This window comes from Cavia porcellus, unplaced genomic scaffold, assembly GCF_034190915.1.
Source record: "Cavia porcellus strain 051 isolate PalLab524CR breed Dunkin Hartley unplaced genomic scaffold, mCavPor4.1 scaffold_16, whole genome shotgun sequence".
NCBI lineage: Eukaryota > Metazoa > Chordata > Mammalia > Rodentia > Caviidae > Cavia > Cavia porcellus.
In genome coordinates, this window is record NW_026947499.1 from 23524913 (window position 1) to 23542589 (window position 17677).

Genomic DNA, 17677 nt, shown 5'->3' on the forward strand with positions numbered 1-17677 from the left:
CCTCCTGCTTTACCAACCCCCCTAACACACCACCTAGTTTGCACTTCTGATGCACACCACCTTCATGGCTCCCTTTTCCCTCAGCACTCCCTCCTAGCCCCAGAATGGACCACACACTGGGAAGGAGGACCAACTTGGGAGTCCTGTAGCACAAGATTGGATGGTGGACTGCTGACCTGAGTTGGCTGCAACCTTTAACTACTATGGGACTTAGGTATCCGTAGCTCCCCTTCTGAGCCTTAGGACCATTGTAAAGGAAAGCCAGGGGCCCGTAGAGAAGAGCCATTGACTTTCTCCACTTTGGTTGGAAGAAACAAGTTCGCCAAGGGTTCGGTGTGCATGTGCATTTCCCATGGGGCATCTTAAGAATGAAGCACTTAAAACCAGCAGTGTTCTAAGAATAGCCATGCATAGGTGCTGACTGCCGTGCTCATTAATAAATGATCCTGCACTGAAGCCAAAGAATTAATTTGAGAGCAATTTAAGATAATGGGTTGCTAGGCAATTAAAATAAACTTCCGAGGGAACATTTTTTCCTCACGTATCGTTGGTTATTTTAGGTTTAAAAAAATGGGATCAAGGAGAATGTAGCATTCCAATTGGTCTGAAAAATGAAAAACCTAGGGATGTTGTCTCAGCGGGATTCTGTCCACAGGTGCCCTCTACTAGGGGCAACAGCAGAGGTGAAGCTGCCTCTTGAAGCTGGCCCTGAATGGTTTGTGCTGGGGTGTGAATGGGTGGTACCTAACTGCATTTTGCACAGTTTGGAGGTCAGCTCCAAGGACGTTTGGCTTCTTCCCAGTCTCAGTGCATTGCATACGTTAGTTATTGCTGGCTGGAGTCTAAATATCACTTTAATCAGCAAATCCTTCATGACAATCAAGGTGCTGCAATTCCCAAGGGATTACTGTCCATTTAGTCTTCAATTCTTCTTTCTTTCTCTTTTTTCTTTCTTTAAGAAAGTGACAACAAAAGAAGCAGAAAATATACATCTACTGCATGATGTTCCTTCTTCTTTAATAGTTATTAAAATAATACACACTAACTGCCTTGATGTACCTTTTAAAGTATATTACAATGGTCAAATAGTATTTAGTTAATAACCCCTAATGCCAGTGAGACTGCAGGGAATTGAGTGCTCACTTGTTGGTGGCACAAAACATTGGTTTACAGTATAATAAAGTGACATTATTATTGAGGGACTGTGCTGTTGCTCCTGCCCTTAACTCAATAATCTGGATCCTGGGAATTTTCCATCAGGAAATAACTTGAGAGAAGCAAAAAGCTTGGTTTTCAGTGCAAAGATGTTCACTGAATCATTATCTCTAATAGCACAAATGAGAAAATCAAATGCTCAACAGTTGATAAATGTTTCAACACATTAGAATACATAATTTTGTAGAATATTATACAGCCATTAATGCCTAATACCAAAAATGAAATTAAAATGATTATAATAATTATAAACTGGTTGACCCTGAATCAAGGCCAGCAGCTTCCTGACACTGGTGGTTTCAAGCAGGAGCCTAAAGAGATGTCTTTCTATGGTGTGTTGGCCATTTCAGAACTTGGGCAGTGAAATGGTCAATCCATTAGAAAGAAACAGCTTGAAGCAACCCCTCCCACTCCCCCCCCCAAACCCCGGTGAGTGGCTGTGAGCCTAGCAGGCTCTGGGTGCCCAGGATGGGAGCCTCTGGTGTTTACTCAGACCCATGCCACGCTGGGACCTGGAGAGCACCAGGAAACCAAGCAACACCCCGCCCCTGTTTTGTTCTGTTGAACTTCAATACACATGAAAGTATGGACAGCTATTTTGAAGTGAACGAGAGACTCTACAACAGCCAGTAGTGACTTCCCTATTGTCTGATTTTGAAGACCTAAAACACCTTTCTCATTCTGTTTGGATCAGTTTTATACTATATTGTTTTGTATGAATTCTCTGTATGCAAAGACATGGACAACTATTTGAAAGAAAACAGACAATACATTAGATAGTGAAGATCTCAGGTCGTCCAGCTTTGAAATTTATATCTCTTACATTGCTTTCTTATGTCCTATTTTGTTCTGTTTTGTTGTGTTTAATTTTACCCTCTTTAAAATAAAAATAAATTGTTTAAAAAATAATTATAAACTGGGGTAAAAAAAAAGTCAAAGCATGTAGTACCATGTTTATAGGAGTTCAGAGATGGCAAATAGAAGTCCATGTGAATGGCTGAGGATTTAGCTCAGTGGTGTAAGCACCTACCTGGCAAGCATGAGGTTGTGAGTTTGATCCCCCATATATGTGAAGGGGGAAAGTGGGAAGAATGTGCAAAAATCGAAAGTTTTGAGTGGCAATTTCCTTTTGTATGTGTGTATGCTTTGAGACAGGGTCTCGCTACGTAGTTCAGGCTGGCCTAGAATTCACCATGTAGCCCAGGCTCAAGATGATTCTCCTGCCTCAGCCTCCCACATTATGCAGCCATTATGCCCAGCTAAATATAGGTACATGCTACGTTTTTGTGAAGTTCTTCCCTCCACAATAAATAAAAATATTCAATCAACTGAATTATTATTTGAAACCCTTTCCCAAGAGGAGGGAAACCTTGTCCAAAAAAGAGGAAGAAAACCATCTCTTGTTCTCTCCTTCAAGTGCAAGTTATAAGACCATGGGATGGTAGGATTATGGGGCAGTAACGCATGAGTAGGGAAATCAGGGAGGTGGGGCTCAAACAGTTCCAACATTAGTCAAATCAAACTAGAGGAGGTCTGGGCCTTGCAATCAAATGCATGAGTCTTAGCTCAGCCCTGTACCTCAGTAAGTGACTATTTGGAGATAGTGTCTCTAAAGAGATAATTAGAGCCAGGCGTGGTGGCTCACGCCTGTAGTCCCAGCACTAGGGAGGCTGAGGTGGGAGGATCCTTGAGAGATGGAGACCAGCCTGGGCTACAAAGTGAGCTCAAGGCCTGCCTGAACTGCATAGTGAGACCCTGTCTTAAAAAGACAAAAAAAAAAAAGAGAGAGAGATAATTAAAATAACATTATCTGGGTATGGCAGCACACATGTGCAATCCCAGTACTCAGGAGGCCGAGCCAGGAGGATCACAATGAGTTTGAAGCCAGCCTGGACTATACAGTGAGACCCTGTCTGTAAAGCTAACATGAAGTCACAGAGGGGGGACCTAATCCAATATGATTTGTATACTTATAAAACAGGGAGATTAGTAGTTGGATATATACACTGAAGAATGACTAGGAGAAAACAGCAAGAAACAGCAATCTAGAAGCCAAGGAAAGAGGCTCAGAAGAAATCAAACCTACAAACACTTACTGGATTTCTGCTCTCCAAAACTGAGAGAATAAATTTCTGTTGTTTAAGCTTCCTAGTCTGTGACATTTGTTATGGGAACTAGAGCTGACTAATGCACTTTCTTATGCAAAGCCATGAAAATGACACCAGCATGGGCAGGTGCTCCATTGGAAAATGTGAACTGCATCAGGAGCAAGATGCCAGGTATTCCCAAAATTACAGCCCAGAAAAGGCCTGTACCAGAAGAGTTGATCTCAATGCCCATTAATGAATTCATTAGCCAGGACATTCAGAATAGTTATGAAGCCCTGCCAGCTTTTTCCATGTTCCCTGTGGTAGCTGCCGAGAGACTGGGCAGATGGACAGTGCTGCTACGTAACCTGCAGAACAGAAGTTGAATGTTTGTTCAAAGTAAAATAGCAAGAAAACTGTTCTATATCATGTGCTATGTCTATCCTTGGTTTTGACTGACAGCTCTGTTTTGCCATATTTGACTTTATTCTCTCCCTCCCAAAAAAGTAATACGAACTAAGGAGTAATAAAACCCAAAATGTCTAAATTTTGTTGTAAAAAAGAGAGGGGAAAAAAAGAGCTCTAAAGGATACAACAGCAAGTGTGTTTAGGGGTGTTAAATAGCTGACCATATTAATGTTTTTGGTTGGATCATTAACACAACTGTTTGCAGTCTCACTGTTTGAATGTCCACTTTGTATGCTTTGATACTGTGATTTGAGCAACTATCTCTAAGATGATAATATGTAATCTATTAACTGGTGATTTCTTACTGTTTTTTTTTTTTTTGTAGTTCTGTATTACTTGTACCCTTACACTGCTTTGTTTTGTTTTGTGTTTTTCTCTTTTTCCTTTTAAATAAAATTTAAAAAAAAATAGCAAGCAAAGACCAGAGAAGGGTTGAGAATGCAACACTTCGGACTTCCAAGCTCCATTTTCCTCCACTACTAATAAAATAAGCCTCTGATAGACTTTATACCATAAACACATAGAAACTCCATAGCACTGCAGCTACCATTGCATAGAGGTGAAAAACAAGCAATGGAGAGAAAATACTTCAAGTATATAACAAAGAGAAAATAATCAAAATTAGAATTAATTTCTCCAAATCTGTATAAACTGCCACAAATATTCAGAGTAAAATGGCAATGGATATAAATGTACAAGTCATAAAATGCATACAATTGGTCAGTAAGCAGATCAAAATATATTCAGCCTCAGGGATCGTAAGGGAAATGTAACACAGAGGGAGGAAATGCCTTTTCATTCACCCATTAGAGTAACAAAGAATAATGGAGTAGCACTGGTTGACATTTCACACTACTGGGAAATGTATACACACACACACACACACACACACACACACACACACTTTTTTGGCTGACAATTTAACAATGCCTGTTGATATTTATTATGTCCATATCTTTGCAACCCAGTGGTTCCACTCCTAGGAATCCATGATATAAAAAAATACACACATGCATAAAAGATGCATAAAAAAGAAGTTTCAGTATAGCATTCTCTGGAAAAGCAATAAAATGTAAAGAATCTAATTCCCTATCAAGAGGAAAATTACTAATTACGATACACTATGGAATTTTATGCAGTTATTTTTAAATGTAATTAAATCTCTTCGTATTGACATATAAAGATCTTCAAAATATATTGGTAAGGAAAAAAGCAAGCTTCTTACCCATATGGATAATAAAATCTCATTTATACATGTATATGTATGTGAAAGTGTGGGAGAGTATCCTTACATAGCTTTGAAAATATCTAGAAAAGCATCACTTTAGCAAATTGAAGAGCATCTCTCTTGGGAGAAGAATGAGGTGAAGGCAGGAGTTGAAAGATGACTAAATTTAGGTTATATATTTTACAGTCATTTAAATACTTCACAGTCTTGAATTTCCTAAATAAATGTAATTTCTCAACAAATTACAGTGGGAAAGCATATGTCTGAATCAATCCCTGCTATGATACCCTACAAGCGATCCTAATGGTAGAAGGCCAGGCATAAAGGAAAGTGTGTAACAGGTAAATTTGGGGGCAGAAGGGCTCAGAGATCACATCAGAAAAGCCACCACATCAGTGCACACAGACCAACCTGGCAGGCAGCAATCAGAGAGGGGCTGGATCATTTGGCACACCCGAGGCACGATCCCCATGAGGCGGAGGAGCAGAGCCGCCCATGGTGATGGGCCCTGCAAAGAAGGGACAGAGCTACAACCAGGTTTGAGGGCAAAGGAGCAAGTACCTGTCATTCAGCCAGACTTGATGCCTTCCCTTCCCCTTAGCTGCCAGGCTTCTGGCAGAAGCTCATGGCCACAGGCACCAGTGACCTCTAAGAGTAGCAGCTATGGCCTTGGGACAAGACTCGTAAGAGTATCTCGGCATCTACCTTCACTCACCTCACAAGGTCTGCTCTGAGTTGCAGGGTCCATAGAACAGTCAGGAGAGGTGTCAGAGACAACAAAAGAGTTTCACAGGCAAACGTAGGACACAGGAGGAGGTAACAAATGGCAGGTGCACTGCTGCTCAGAGTCATTCCTGGACCCAGTGGTCCTGTAACCCTCTGTACGGGCCTTCCTGTGGCAGGTCTGAGACACAGCCACCCTTATTTGAAATCCCTTGCTTCCTAATCTTCTTGCCACACATCCCTGGTGCTCCGACCTCCTTGGTGTCCACTCCAAGGCAGGAATCAGTCCTTACCTCCGTTCTTTTCCCACTCCATCCCAAAGCCTAAGTGATAGTGTCTATGCCCATAGCTCCATGCCCCATACTCCTGTCCATGTTTCCCCAGTTATAGTTGAAATAAAGTCTTCCCCCCTCCAAGTCTCAGACCTTCACAGGCACTGGAACCCCACTCTTTTCCCTTGTGCTCAACAAGGGCCAACATTTCTCCTCTGCTCCCTCATGGCAACCTTTCTACTTTGGTCAACGCTTTCTGTCCCCAGGCATCAGCTGAAGACCTAAGGTTCTGTGGTTTAACTCTCTCCTTGAGCCCCTACCTGTGATAAATCCTGAAGTCCTCTAAGATTGTTTGTAAATCTATACCCTCTTTTCCACCTGGGCCAGCTATCTCCTGTGGTTCATTCTGAGGTCTCAGCTTCCATTTTACCCCTTTTGTCATCATGTGGACAATTCACTAAAAACCCCATCTGCTGCCTGACATTTCCCTTCCATGGCTCTCTGATATGGACAGTAGCAAGTTCACTGGATTTGATTCCTAGGGCTGCCAAAACCTGGGAGGCTTTAAAAGACAGGAATTTATTCTCAAGAAATTCTGAAGGCAAGAGATCCAAGTCACAGTGTCATTAGGGCATGCTCCCTCCGAAGGCACTATGGGAGGATCCTCCCTTGCCTCTTCTAGCTTCAGGTGGCCCTAGGCATTCTTTGGCTTGTAGCAGTGTCATTTCAATCTCTGCCTCTCTCTTCCCATGACCTTCCCCTCTCTGTGTTCTCATATCATGTTCTCTTCATGTGTGTCTGAGTCCAACTTTTCCTCTTCTTATAAACACACAAACCAACTTGCAGTAGGGATCAGTGAATGACTTTACCTTAACTTGATTACATCGGCAAGATCCTTCTACCAAGTAAGGTCACATTCACAAGTACAAGAGACTGGACTTGAGCAAGCCCTTTTTTTGGAATGCAATTCAACCCACAGCACTCACTGGAATTACTGGTGCCCAGCATTACCTGATCTACAATGAGACTCGGATTCCTGTAAATAACTAATTGAGCAAAAGTGATGGTCTAGGAAGAGAAGAAAAGTCCAGGAAAAGAAAGCTCAGGGAAGGATAGGTGCTTGGATGAGGCAGCTTGAGGATATAGGGAACATAAGAGGCAAAGGACAAGTCCAGAAAGGAAGAGGAACACTGCACAGGAGAAGCCTTGGTTCTGTGCTTTGCAGTGTAGGGTGCAGGGCTCTCCTGCAGAAAGGCCCTCCAGGCCAGGCTGATGCATCTGTCCTCATCCTAGAAGCAGTAATGAGTCAGGGACAGTTCCGAAGAACAGCAATGATAAGAGCAGAATTTGCGTTCCTGAAAGATTCATCCGCTGGAGGCACAGGGGAGCAAGTCTCAAAGGAGAACCATGTAGGAAGGTGGCCAGGTCAAGGGATATTACAAAAATGTCAGCCAACAATGAGGAACTGAATCAGAGTGGTGACAGCATGGCCTAAGGGAAAGAATGGAATTCAGAGAAAATGTGGGAGGAAAATGGAAAAAGCCTGACTTCAGGATGCAGGAGCAGGAGTGAGGCTTTCAGGAACTGGAGTCTAAGGGAGGAAATACAGCAGATGGGGGCCAGGACCTGAAAATGGCAGCCCAGGGAAAGAAGCAGGCCTACAAGGATAACACATGGTTTACTGTCATGACGTACCAGTCAATTAAAAAAGCAAAATCACAGGTACACTCAGTAAGTAACCACTACATTGGGCTGATGCTTTGAAAATAATTTAAGTTTATGGGCAATGAGTATGTCTTTTTATATCAATGCCTGGTACCCAAGCTATGATCAGTAGGCAGGATTAAAGAAAGATCTTAAGTCACTAGAAGTAGAAACTCAACTGAATAACCTTTAAATGATCTCATCACCCCAGGAAGTGGAAATCAATGAAGTCTGCAAATGGCAACCATGTGCTAGCAGAAGCCAGATGGAGCTGCTTCTCAGCCAAGAGCCAGGGACAAGGGAGCTGTCCAGTTCAGTGACATCTCAAGGAGCCACAGAAGTTCCTGGATCTGGAAAGTTTTTATGGCAGAGCTACCAGCCATACCAAGGTTCCCCACAGAGGCACTGTGGTGCAGTCCATTAGGAGGGGCTCTTCTCCACAGGGGTGGAATAAAGACCCTTCTCCTCCCCCCTCACCTCCACAGATGAGTCATTTCCTCTCTGGGTCTCAGTCCCTTCATTCATAGCAGGAGAAGTTGGTCTAGCTGATTTCTAAGGGCTCTTCACCTTCCAGCTTTGCTTCCTGCTGTGACTGCTGTAACTACTGCAGGATAACAAGCCCTATCCCTGGGTAGGAACAGGGTGATTTGGCAGGCCAGAAAGGGGAAGTACCAGACATTAACTCCTCCCCATTGTCACTCTGCATGGATGACCCTCACTTTGTATTCTTTCTTTTGCCACTGCCACTTAGCAATAGGGCACTGCTATCTCAGGTGGAGAAAAGAACACTGGATTATGAGCCTAGAGACCAGGGTGACTATGGTCACATTGCTACTCTTTTTGCCACCGGCTTATCTATGAGGTCCTCTCATCATGCTGGATAGGCAGGTACTAGAGCTGAATCTCAAGCATCTGTGACTAAACCTCTCTTAGCCTCGGTCTCCTCTTTTGTATAAGGATAATGTTATGCTCACTTCGTCAGGTCATTATGAATGACTTACTGCAGGAAAGCCAGACCCAATGAAGCCCCACCCACCCAATATTAGTTGCTATTACCACGGAGCATGTAGGGTATAAGCAGAAAGAGGAGACACATATTGCTGAAGGAAAACCCAGTGTCAGAGAGAAAGACATTAAAAGAGACAGCAGTGGGCAACGGATCTAGCTCAGCGCCTGCCCAGCAAGTGTGAGGTCCTAAGTTCAATTCATGGTAAAATAAAAAACCAAAACAAAACAAGAAAGAAATAGCAGTAATGTCTCCCTGCTACAAAACATCCCTTGTCAGGAAGCCTTTCCTGGAAGAGGTTCCCCCAACAAAGATCTCTCAAGGACTTGGGCACTGAGAATTCTTTATCCTTTTGCCCAAGCCCCATTGCTAACCAGCCAAGGTCCCTACGGACCCAAAGATAGTCTCCATCTTTGGAATGGCACTTTAAGCAGGACCAAGCTAACCTACTGCGTCTATCCATAGCCCAAACAGTTTGAATATAAACACAAAGTTGAAAGAATTTCGGCAGAACACACTCATATTTCTCTAATACCACTGGAGGTAAGCTATGGCAAGAGATACTAAGAATAACACTGAATACTTATGTGCCAATCCTGTGCTAAGAGCTCACATACCAAGCTTGCATTACTTTCTCTGCTTTATAAATGAAAAGTTGGAGGCACAGAAAAAAAATCATAACATACAGTGAATAACAGATTAAAACTGGGGCTCAAACCCAGGTCTCTCAACCTGCAAAACTGAATCTCTTTTCACTCTCTGACACTGCACGGCAGTCTCTACCATGCCTAATGCTTACTATATTCTACCAGGAATCCAAGATCAATTGCTTTCACCAAAATAAAACTTGTTCTATTTCTAAATATTCATCATGACAACTTTATTTTCTGCCTTGACAAATCTGGACAGAAAGAGTCTACTCATATATCTCATGTACTTTTTATAACTGTGAACAAAGGCACTCTTGAATGTATTACAATCAAATGCAGAGCATCTGAACAGAAACTAGGAGCTGGATCTAGGACTAAGTATCATCCAGGGTCAATCCTCAAGTAGTATCTTCTTCAGTTACAGAGGAGAAGGTGAGCCCACTTTAATTATTAAGGAGGTTTTAAATTGCTCAGACTACGGGCAAAAATAGGTAGCCTGATTATATTACAGGTGTGCAACATGCTAAAAATATACATATATCTCTCAACTCGATCTGGCTATGGAAACTTTTGGCCTATAAATGTAATTTTTCAAAACAAATGACACAAGCAGCTCAAATACACTGTTTTTATAAAACCAAAACAATGGCTCACTGCTTAACTGGCCTGGCATTTATATTTCTGAATTTCAATTTTTATGAAACAAGTCAGCAAGGTAAAAGTACAGTCATGAGTCAGCTATTCTCCCAGACAATTATTCTCTAAAAGAGTTCATTCAACTGGCTAAAATACAAGGTGCTTATATAGTAGGTTAAAATACTTTGGAGTGGAAAAAAAGTGATCAAGCATAAAGTAAATTTAATTATAGGTCAAAGATACAGTTATTATATTTACCCCTTATGACCTTTCCTCTCTACAGATCATTGATGACAGACAAATGGTACCTGGGTAACAAGTGACTTTGTTTAAGCAAATAATGCTAACACATTCTTGGCATGCATTTCCACCAGCACTGCAGCAACACTGCAGCTCACACTGACCCTAAAACCAGCACATCATCGCATAATTCTCTCTACCTCTTTCATTTGATCAGCACCATGAGGCATCTGATGATCTGAGGCAGCTGCCCACCAGAGTCATTTATAATGTACCAAGTTTAGGCTACATAAACAGAACAAGACATAGCCCTCCAGTTCTCCAGCAGGAGCCTGTCAAGACTCAGAGACTCCATCTACATCCATTTGGTTAGAATATACACCTCACACGGCTTGGAATTTAACATAACTAGATCTCTCCAGTACCTACCGATGGTCCCTATACCTCCACCCCACTTTTTTTACTCCCTTGCCTTCCCAACACCCCAGAAGCCCTTTGTCTTGGCAGCAAAGCCCCCCAGCAGCCCACCCTCCCAATTCTAAGAGTTAAGAATTATATCTGTCTGACCTTGCCAGGTGATGGAGATGGGAACCGATTGCTGGTAGGACCGAAGGCAGAGGTGACCCATCAAGTTTAAACACATCTCCTCCCTCAGGAGATGGCTCAAGGCAGAAGGAAGTCAGCTTTAGGGGCTGAGGAAGTCCAAGGTTCCTCTAGCTGGGTAGTTGCTCAGTGTGACCCCAAGCTGCTTACTCAGAGGCACAGACAGGCTGGAAGGGCTTTTCCTGTGACAGTCACCACTGGAGTTTAAAATCCCCTTTGCGTGCTGGGCACACACACACACACACACACACACACATGGAATGCTTGCCTAGTATCCACTCCAGAGCACCCCTGCCTAAGTCCAGCTCACTTAAACACTTAACCACCCAGGTGCACAGAAGTGACCCTTGCCCTTGAAGCCTGGTCATAGTAGCTCCAGCATCTAAGGAGACAAGAGGGAGGTAGGCAAAGGAAGGAAAGGGCTTAACTTTTTCATGTGCAGCCTCAGTGAAGGCTGAAGTTTACCTTCCTCTATGACAGATAGCTAGCCTCTGGGCCAAATTCTTCTGGGGCTAGGTTTCTCAGAGTCAGCCTGCTGCACAGAGAGGGAAAGATGTCTCTCCTGTGACACCAACCTAAGCAAACAGTTCTTCCTGGTGCTGAGCAATGGGCTAGCTGTACAGAAGGTAAAAAGAGCATGCTTGTGACAGTCTGATTTCTAACTAAATGCTTTGTCCCCTGGTTTATGAGGACAGAGGGGCCTGCCCACTTTCCCAGGCTGGAGTTAGTGCAGGGGCAGACCTCTGTGCCCTGAGCTCTGCGGGCTGCTCAAGATCAGGGATGGAAGACATACAATGGGAAAGCAAAATTTAAAGACTCAAAAGATCCATGCCCCCAGGACCTGTGTGCCCCACTGCTGCTCCGCTGCCCCAACTCACCCCAGGGAGGGACTCTAGAGTGTGGATATGGGTCCGATTCGGAGGCTGCCGGGGCTCTTGACGCTGACTCTGCTGCTGCCGCCTTCCCGCCGCTGCGTTCTCAGTCCATCTCGGTGCTGTGCCGGCTGCCACCGCCGTGCCGAGCCCGGGAGAAGGAGGGCGGTCCTCGAATTGGGTGTGTGCTGCCGGGACGCCCCGGGTCCGCCTCCCCGAGGCAGCCGCTTCAGCACCGCGGACAGCGTCCAGCCCGCCGCGCTCTGAGAGCAGCCAAGCTGTAAGCGGCTTTGCGCCCTGAGCTGCCCGCTGGTCCCTTAGACTGAGCAAAGCAGGGAGGCGCTGCGTGGCGTCCACATCCCTCTAGCCTCCTCCCCACCTCACCAAAGAGATAGACTCCGTCTCCCTGGGCCACTCCAAGAGCGCAGGGCGCCTCCCGGGCCACCTGGCCAGTCTCAGGTGGACCGGAGGCGCCTCCGCCAGCCCTGTCCCAAGCAGGAATTAGCGTTCTTCCAACCCGTGGACTAGACAAAGACGACCTCTCCGTGGCAGGACACAGGCAGGCAATGGAAAGTGCAGCTCGGCCTCTTAAAATGCTCAAGCCTGGCCCAGAACCCTCCCCGACACTAAGGGTGCATCTCTGCCCAATCAAGGCTGGAGGGTGCTGGCCCCTCGCCTAGGTCCAGCGAGGGAGGAGCCAATAGGTGGCCTGTGGCTCCCACCCTCATTTCTCTACCCTTGTTTCTTCCGGAATTTCAAGGAATTAACCAGTCTGTCTCATGAACCAGGGGCGCGGGACCCGATTTGGTTTCATCCCCACCTGGTATCCAATCCCCTCCGCCCCTGCTATTCTTGGTTCTAGAGCGTCAGTCAACCAACAGATGGGACTGCTGGAGCTGATGACATCACACAGAACTGCTTCCCCATTTTTCATTTCTGTTCAAGTCTCTTCTGTTGTTCCTTGTCCCCAGGCAGGAGTGTACCCAGCTTAGCTGGCAGGATTCTGGTTCTTACTTGCCCTTGGCCACAGACTAGCAATATAACCCAGTAACTGGAACTTCACTTTCTCCTGTGGAAGTTGGGAATGGCGTTCCCTCTGGTTCCAAGGCTGAAGTAACTCAGCCTGCCCAGGCAAATCCACAGAGTGCATATGCACCTAGGCCCTTAGGCCTTTCTGGAGTTCAAGATGAGGAAACTCCTCCCCCTTACCCGAACTAAACTGGAAACATCTAATTCTTTTTAAAGCAACTACAACTTTTTACATTCCATCAATTCAAATCCAAAAGCATCTTTATTTTGCCAAGTCCCCAATTTGAAGGGATAAGACTGAATGGAATGAATTCAAGTCAAACTTCATAAATGCTGCCCAAGCAGGTATGGGGGACTCTTCTTAGTCACACACTGCAGCTATTGCACAGACTGCCAAGCTGAAACATTCATGGAGGCTACAGCTGGCAAAAGTGTAGGCATCTACCTTTCAGGAAGTGTGGTGGGAGGCAGAGAGTCCTTCAGCTTTCACAACAAGGAATAAACAAGCATAACCCACGTGTGATACCTTAAATCAAAAAACTACCTCTATTTGAAATTTCCACCAAGAAGTTTTTTTTTTCTTTTCTCTCTCTCTCTCTCTCTCTTTTTTTTTTTTTTTTTTTTTTTTGGTACTGGGGATTGAACTAATGACCTTATGCCTGCCTAGGGCAATGGGAAGCTCTGAAACGGAGTGGCCTATTCTCCCTCTAGTAAAGCCTCAAAGGCATAGGTGCTGTCTAGTGGCTGTTTGGAGGGATGGTATGAGGGATGGGTAAGCCATTTTCTGCAGGGGGTAAAACCATACTATACGTAACTTCCATCACAGTGCTAACAGACATAGAAGTACTCTCAAATTAAAAATACAATTGCCACTGTGACCCAACAATTTCATTCATGAGCATATATTTAAAAGAATGAAAGCGGATTCTTGAAGAAATACATGTACATCGGCATGGCTCACAATAACTGAAATGTGGAGGAAACCCAGATGGCTGGATAAGCAGAATATGGTACATTCATACATCAAGTTATCATTCATTCTTAAAAAGGAAATCTATAATATGGGTGCTACATACTGCAATATGAATGAGTCATGAAGTCATTATGCTAAGTGAAATAAACAGCTACAAAATGACACACAGCATATGATCTCACATATTTAAGGTATTTAGAGCAGTCAGATCCATAGAGATAGAAAGTAAAATGGTAGTTTCAAGGGACAGAGGAGGAGGAAGTCATTATTTGATGGATATAAATTTCAGTTTGGCAAAATGAAGAGAGTTCCGGGGACGTATGGTAGTGATGGGGGAGCACAACAGTCAGTATCGATGTGCCGCTGAAGTGTGCACTTTAAATGGTCAAAATGGTAAATTTTATATGTGTTTTACCACAGTAAAAAATTAAAACCCAATAGTTCTTACCCAAAGTACATATATTAACGATTAGTAGAAGAGAATTTAAAACAACAGGGCAGTGAGATGTGATGGCACTGGCCAGTAATCACAGCACTCTGGGAAGCTGAGGCAAGACAACTGCCAAGTTTGAGGTCAGCTGGGCAATTTAGTAACTTAGTGAAACCTTGTCTCAAAACAAAAAAATAAAGTAAAAAAGCCTGGGGAACATAGCTCAGTGTGAAGTCCCTAGGCTTAATCCTTAATGCCACTGCTAAAAAAAAAAAAAAAAAAAAAAAAAAAGATTGAAATAACAGAGTAGTTGAGTTAACTATCAAAGTTGTTTCCCTAATAAGCATGTTAATATTTATAATGTTTAAAAACGTGTGATATATAAGCAAAAACAGGAAAGACAGATTCAACCCAGAACACTATCCTTGGAGACTTGGCCAGCCAAGGTGACCTTAGAGAGGCAGGTCCAGCTCCCAGAACCAGCATTTCCCTCAGCAGTTACTAAGCAGCCACGTGTGGCTGCCCTGACAGCTCCTGGGACGTTTCCAACAATTTAATACTCCCCCCATGAAGCCCATGGGCACTTACGGGGACCAAAAAGATACTACAGAAAGAAAATGTAAGCAATCAGAAGTACAGATGGCTGAAATGCCAAGAGCCAGTGAAATCAAGTACTGCTTGGCATATTCAGAGTGTCCTAAGAAGCTATATTGACAAGGAGCTAATTTCAAAATAACCATGATCAATAAGTGAAATGAAAAAGAAGATAAAGAGAACAAAATGGATGAATAAGTGGAACATTTCAACAGAATTATAAATATAATCTAGTAGACATTCTAGGATATTGAAGTACAATATCTGAAATTAAGAATTTATTGGAGGTGCTGGGGGATTTAGCTTAGTGGCATAAGAGTCTGCCTTGCAAGCAGGCAGTCGTGAATTCGATCCCTGGTACCGATTAAAAAAAAAGAATTTATTGGATAGGTTTAACAACAGAACAAATATAGTGACAAAGGTGATAAGTAGACTATAACATACCAAAGTTTTATATCTTTCATTAAAAATAAAAGGTACAAATAAAATGAATGGAGAGAATGAAATAATTCAATCATGCTGAAGCATATGTCAGAATTCTTTTCCTTTTTAAGACTAAATAATATTCCATTGTAAGGCTATGCCGCATTTTCTTTATCTGTTCACCACTGGTAGACACTTAGGTTGCTTCCACCTTTTGGCTACTGTGTACTATGTTGTTATACTCCCATATGTTTTTGTTTTTCATTTTGAGACATATCACTAAGTTGCCCAGGCTGGTCTTGAACTTGTGATCCTCCCACTTCTTGAATAACTGGGAGTACAGGTGTGTCAGTGTGCCTGACTTAATCACTTTTTAAATTATCTTTTTAGCTGCAGTAAAGTGTTACTTTTTTTTTGTACCGGGATCAAACTTATGGCCTTGCACTTACCAGGCAAGTGCTTGAGCAACTGAACTAAATCCCTGGCCTTGTTAATCACTCTTACGTACAGTTTTCAGACATTGTGGTGGGCAAGATGGAGCAGAGAACAGGGAGTTGGACGGATCAGGGTTCACAGCCTGGATCTGACACTTACTAGCTCAGTGACTGTGAGCAAGTCACATAGAGAATTACCCATAATGCCAAGCACATGGGACACACATGGCAGCCATTGTAAATGTGACTTTCATGAGTTCAAAGCAACTCTGCTCCTGAGGTGAGACTTGAAGCATTAGTGTGGAAGACTTATGAGGATTTTTTTTCTGTCTTATTCCTTTTCTCCCCGACAGACAAGGAGACAAACCAAATATTATAACAGCTGCCGATCAACTTTTATCTCCATAAAACATGTTGCCAAGCAGTGACAATTGGCTGAAGAACATTTTACATTTTGCTTGACAATATTATTTCTATTCATCTGACACTAACTGCCATGTGCTGGGGGCAAATCCATATTATGAATGATTCATGTTCAGGCATTATGACTAATTAAACCCTGAAGAGACTCTTCATGAGAAAAATATAAATGCAAACTTTTTAGCTACGGGCTTGCAAGTAAATTTTTACAGAAAGTTTTGGCAGGAAGGTTTATAACCTTGGTTTCTCCCATAAATAATACTGCGGATGGTGGTGCAAAAAAAGAAGAAAAAGAAAAACAACCTTGCATTTATAAACTATTTTTACTATGCAAGTCAATGACTGCAACTTTGGTATGTAGATCCTAAATATTTAATCTTCACTGTTTTGATAAATGCTTATGGATTTTTTGAAAAATTCTGATTCTACTGCTCTATTTGAGTGATATTTATCTATACACTCACCAATTTGGGGACAGGGCAAGAAGCTAAGCAGGTTTATAATCAAAGCACTTATTGCAAAGGCTTTCTGACCTAGGCCTTTCTGGCCTAGACCCAGACCTGGAGATGCTGGGACCTCTCTGTCTTGCTGCTCTGCACTAGATAAGGCTCTTTGCCATTCCACAACTTATTGCTCTTTACCTACAAAGTAGAATTAAAGTTAACAATGCGTTTCACAAGACAGGCATGAATATCATAAAGAGACAGGACTGATCCTATCTGGGATCTCCCTGTTTAAGAGCCACCTGAAAAAGACTAGACTTTGAGAGAGGATTCACATTGGCCTTGACTGTGAAAGTCCTTCCAAGATACGGAAATTTTAAAAACAATTAAACAGATACTAATCCCTTTAGTTTCAGAATGTCCAGTGACACAATGAGGCAAGCATCGAGATAAGGGAATAAATATTCCTTAACTGATTTTTAAATTGTCCGTCCAAAAGCTATTAGTCTTAAAATGACCCTTAACTACATTTGCCACCCTCAACAAGTTACATCTCAAATTTTCTTTTAACCTACAAAATGCTTCCCTCTTATTTTTTCCCCCATTTGAGAAAATTTAAACAGTTACTGACTGCCTCTTGCTTGAAATCATGCTAAAAAAGCTGCCTGACAGTTCTAAGCCCAGAGGTTATGAGAACAGGCAGTAGTAGGAACAAACACACCCAATCCAGCCCCAAACCAGGCTCCTTTAATTCTCAAGACTAATGTGGAGACGCTGGCCTGTTTGTACTCTTACCTGTCCTCCTCTAAATGTGTCACAGAGTGTGTGTGTGTGTGTGTGTGTGTGCAAAATAGACAAGCAGTCAAAACCTCTGCTCAAACAGGTGATAGGTCTTCAAATTGTCCAATTTTTTCCATTCTTTCTCTAACAGCACTGCTGCATATTCTTGTAGGGCCAGTCAACCAGTCTTCCCTGAACCTGGCCTGCCTGCAGGCAGAGAATAAAACTTGAGAATACACAAAGCAGAGGCCTGGGCCATCCACACTCTCTAACCCAAGGCACCTACATTCAATGGGCCACTCCAAAAAAACAACACAATTGCCAACTTCTGCAGCCCAGTCACTTTGTGACACAAGATGGAGTCCCTCCACCTCACACCTTGCTTCTATCTGATCACAGCCATGGACATGTGTGCAGAGAGGTGCACAAGAAACATATTCCCTCATG

General features: G+C 43.1%; 1 protein-coding gene and 1 non-coding gene across 8 annotated transcripts in view; one reads left to right on the plus strand and one right to left on the minus strand.

Annotated features, from left to right (window-relative positions):
* Osbp2 (oxysterol binding protein 2) overlaps positions 1 to 17677 on the minus strand; it is a 201082-nt gene that overhangs the window by 78987 nt on the left and 104418 nt on the right. Inside the window, exons 1-2 of one of the 7 annotated variants that reach the window (XM_063225936.1) lie at positions 11711 to 11823; positions 5410 to 5506 (exon numbers count right to left, since the gene is read on the minus strand). The exons of 3 other annotated variants lie outside the window; for them this stretch is intronic. In XM_063225936.1, the coding sequence (XP_063082006.1) occupies positions 5410 to 5470 (61 nt within the window). In that variant the 5' untranslated portion in view covers positions 5471 to 5506; positions 11711 to 11823. Of the gene's footprint in view, positions 1 to 5409; positions 5507 to 10796; positions 10962 to 11710; positions 11853 to 17677 lie in introns of those variants that run through there. 3 more of the 7 variants (XM_063225937.1, XM_063225939.1, XM_063225935.1) reach the window with 3 other exon arrangements.
* Positions 1472 to 1608, plus strand: LOC111754017 (small nucleolar RNA SNORA2/SNORA34 family). The gene has a single exon (XR_002788754.1). It is a non-coding gene; the product is annotated as a small nucleolar RNA SNORA2/SNORA34 family (small nucleolar RNA).